Below are 3473 nucleotides of genomic sequence, written 5' to 3' on the forward strand. Positions count from 1 at the left end.
ACTGTGTATTGCTCTCTTTATATTTACAAAAGTGGGCTTTTAAAGTCCTAATTTCTTCACCTTCATCATCTGGAAAAATTTCATCTCCGCTCTGTTTGCATTTCCCGCTTCAACATCTTCGACATGTAAACCTGCCTCATTTGGTTGTATGTCTCCTATATCACAAACAGGTACTACTACCGCTGAACAAACTACCACTTCCTCTGGTGGGTCTACAAATCACTTTTCACAAAAGCTTATGCTACTGTTGCATACATACAGCTGTATCTATCTTTTCTTTAAATTGTTTTTTTTATTTCACCGCTCTTAGGATTCTTGGAGGCCTTATACTTTTGAGTAGTTAAAGTCGTGCCCATAACCTTGCTTTGATGGGGTTTTGATCCCGCCCTTCTCTTTATCTTGCCGTTGATCAAATCTAGTTTCGTGTGTTAATTCTGTTGAGTGCTAGTTTAGTGTGTTAAACCTCACATCAAGGACAATAAGATTTTTCAGTATCTGGCATTCACTTTGTTCTTTTTCTTCCAGGTAAAAGGGGGTGGCTGACTTAATGCGAAAATGACCAAAAGATGAGGATGATATTTCTAATGAACAGTTAATCTCTATTCGTTTTTTCCAGCACGATCTAAAACGAATTCTGTGCTCACATTTTACTGCAATCTTTTTGTTTTGCAGGTCACTTCTTGTTTTTCGTTGTCACAGGTGCGCAGACAAAACAAGCAGACGAGGACTGCATTTGAAGAAGGAAGCATTGCGTTATGATGCCTCCTACAAGTAGCATTACTTGGGTGTTTCTTGTTTGCTGAAATTGATGTAACAAGTTTGAAAATGTGACCAAATGGTAAATTTGCAGTTCTGTTCTTTCAGTACACTTTCTTTCATGTTGGTAATTGAGTTTGACAACTACAAATATCATGGGAATGAAAATAACTTGCTAGAATCCGATTACTACATGTCAAATATCATGGGAATGTACAAATATCGATCGATTACATCTTCTTTAGAAATCAGATTTGTAGCAGTAATACTGCTACACACAAACGATAAGTGAAATTTTGGTATGGCTATGTATTAAGAGTAGTTCTTTCACTTAATAACCTATGAATGACGGTCGGAAATGCCTATATAACCTAGTAGGGTACATAATTTTATTGGGGGCACATACTTGAAAGAATTGATTTGCCTGCAAAGACTAGCTTGTAGGTTAAAAATGGTAAAACGCAAAGAATTGCATTGATTATATGGATATGATCTCATCACCCCAGCACAGATGAGGCATAAAAAAGAGGATCCCAACTGCCATTAGCTCCTCCCCAATTGCTACTGTCACAGTGCAAAAGCTGCTGCTGATCTGAACACCAAGCACCACCACCACCACTACCACCATTACCATCAATCTGTGACAGATGCTGCGTACCCGCCGCCATCACTTTAGCATCGCCAATGCTTGCAATAGGCAACGGAGGCTCCATAACGCATTGTTCTGGTACATACGGCATGTTGTTATTCGACCACGTGGACCAATTAGGCACTTGCTCATATGCTGCTTGACTCTCATTGGTCCACACCATGTTTGGGTTTGATGGTTTTGGACAAGGGTGAACCTGATGCTGCCACTGATTTTCTAACACAATTGGGTCCTCCTTGTGCGGGTTCACGAATCCCGCCGCCGCACCACGTAGACTAACTGACTCCGGTTTCGTCCCACTAGTTCCCTGTGGTGGTTGTGGGAGTACGCCAGTTATCCCCTTACCATCCTGCAACTTAGCTCTAAGTGCACCCAGCAACCCATCAGCTTCCACCACATTCCCACACACCGCCTCAAACGAGAACGGCTCCACAATTTCCTCCACGCCCCCGGCCCCAGCACTCTGTGGCAGCTCAAAATTGGTTCGGGCGTTGGCACCGCGGAGCGCTCGAGCAGCATCATCATATGCCCGAGCGGCATCCTCTGCAGTGTCGAATGTCCCGAGCCAGAGCCTCACTTTCTGTAGAGAGTCCTTGATCTCCGCGACCCATCTCCCGGACGGCCTCTGCCGGACTCCCACGAACCGGTGGTGGCCTCTCGTCGACTTCTTCTTCCTCCCCCGAACGCCGTCGTTTTGTTCCCGCAAAGCCATTTATAAAACCGTCGTCGTTTTTCTTCAGTCTCTGATTGAAACCGTCCGAGAACGGATTGCTCGTGGATTTATAATCATGGGTAAGCTGAAGAATCCGGGAGTCGAAGAAGCCGACAGATAACAAGGTGACAAAAACGTCGCCGTCCCAGTCCTGCAGGCTTCAATTGTTTTTAACGACGGAGGATTGAAATGACTGGAGAAATGGTCAGCAATAATTTTTATACCATTTTTATTGTAATTTTGGTTGCATCATTGCATACGATATGTCGGTCCGAAGAGAGGATGAAAGGGCGGGAAATACCCAGAATACCAGACGGTAACACTTCGATTTTGTAACCCGGCGCTGTAATTTTCGATAATTGTTTGTTTGGTTTAAACGCTGTAAAAAATGTTGAAAATGTTGAAGTCATTGAATTTACCGTTTAAATTGTAACATGCAGTGGCGGATCCAGGATTTTAAACTCGGGGGTCCCAATAGTAAAGGTTAAAAAATTTATAGACAAAAATAACATTGAAAAGTTAAATATAATACATTTTATTCAAAAATCATTTGCATAACAATATTACAAGCTATAAAATCCTAATTCAAGCGTCCACGACGAGGTTTCATGGTCTGAAAATGTTCCATGATAGCTTCATTACCAATACATGAAAAAACATCTTTCTCAATGTAAACAACTAAGCTGTCACTCAATCATTGATCTCCCATTTTGTTGCGAAGTGGACCCTTAATGTTATTCATAGCGGAAAATGCCCTCTCCACTGAAGCAGTTGCAACCGGTAAAACCAAAGCCAACTGAACAAGCAAATATACATATGCAAATGTTCGATGCAAGTAGATGGTGCTACTGGCTTTGGCTTGAAAAATCTTTCCATATTTCTTATTTCTAAACTACACATTTAACCAAAAACACAAAACATATACCAATCAACCAATAAACAAAAATTCCATCTAAATTTCAATTATAAAATGAGTATACAAACATAAAACACATCAACAATCATATCAATAATAAACTAAAAATCTCCACCAATATCTAATATAATTTAATTGAGATTAGATTAAAATACCAAAAAACTTACTTGAATTTGGAACCAAATAGTGGTGGCTTGGAGAATTGAAACAAGTGGAGGTGTAATATTGGAGTAATGTAATTATAATATGGGATTGGGTGGGATTAGAAATTTAGGGTTTTGGGTGAATATAAGAAAGATGGGGGGATTAGGGGGAAAAGCAGTGGAAGGAACGGGGAAAGGAGAAGTGAAAGGGACGACAGGAAAGATGGCCCATGTGGGGCTGACTTTCAAAAAGAATATGTAATTGGTGAACCAATTTCAAACGTTGATTTCATTGGT

General features: G+C 40.8%; 1 protein-coding gene across 1 annotated transcript; it reads right to left on the reverse strand.

Moving 5' to 3' along the window:
• Positions 1 to 1217: 1217 nt before the first annotated feature.
• LOC137712462 (uncharacterized) lies at positions 1218 to 2135 on the reverse strand. Its single transcript, XM_068451532.1, has one exon. The coding sequence runs from the start codon at positions 2115 to 2117 to the stop codon at positions 1254 to 1256; it is 864 nt and encodes a 287-aa protein (XP_068307633.1). The 5' UTR covers positions 2118 to 2135; the 3' UTR covers positions 1218 to 1253.
• Positions 2136 to 3473: the final 1338 nt, after the last annotated feature.

The sequence above is a fragment of the Pyrus communis genome, chromosome 13, assembly GCF_963583255.1.
Source record: "Pyrus communis chromosome 13, drPyrComm1.1, whole genome shotgun sequence".
Classification (NCBI taxonomy): Eukaryota; Viridiplantae; Streptophyta; class Magnoliopsida; order Rosales; family Rosaceae; genus Pyrus; species Pyrus communis.

Coding starts and splice junctions, on each gene's coding strand:
- LOC137712462 (XM_068451532.1), bottom strand. CDS start 2,117: ATGGCTTTGCGGGAACAAAACGACGGCGTTCGGGGGAGGAAGAAGAAG.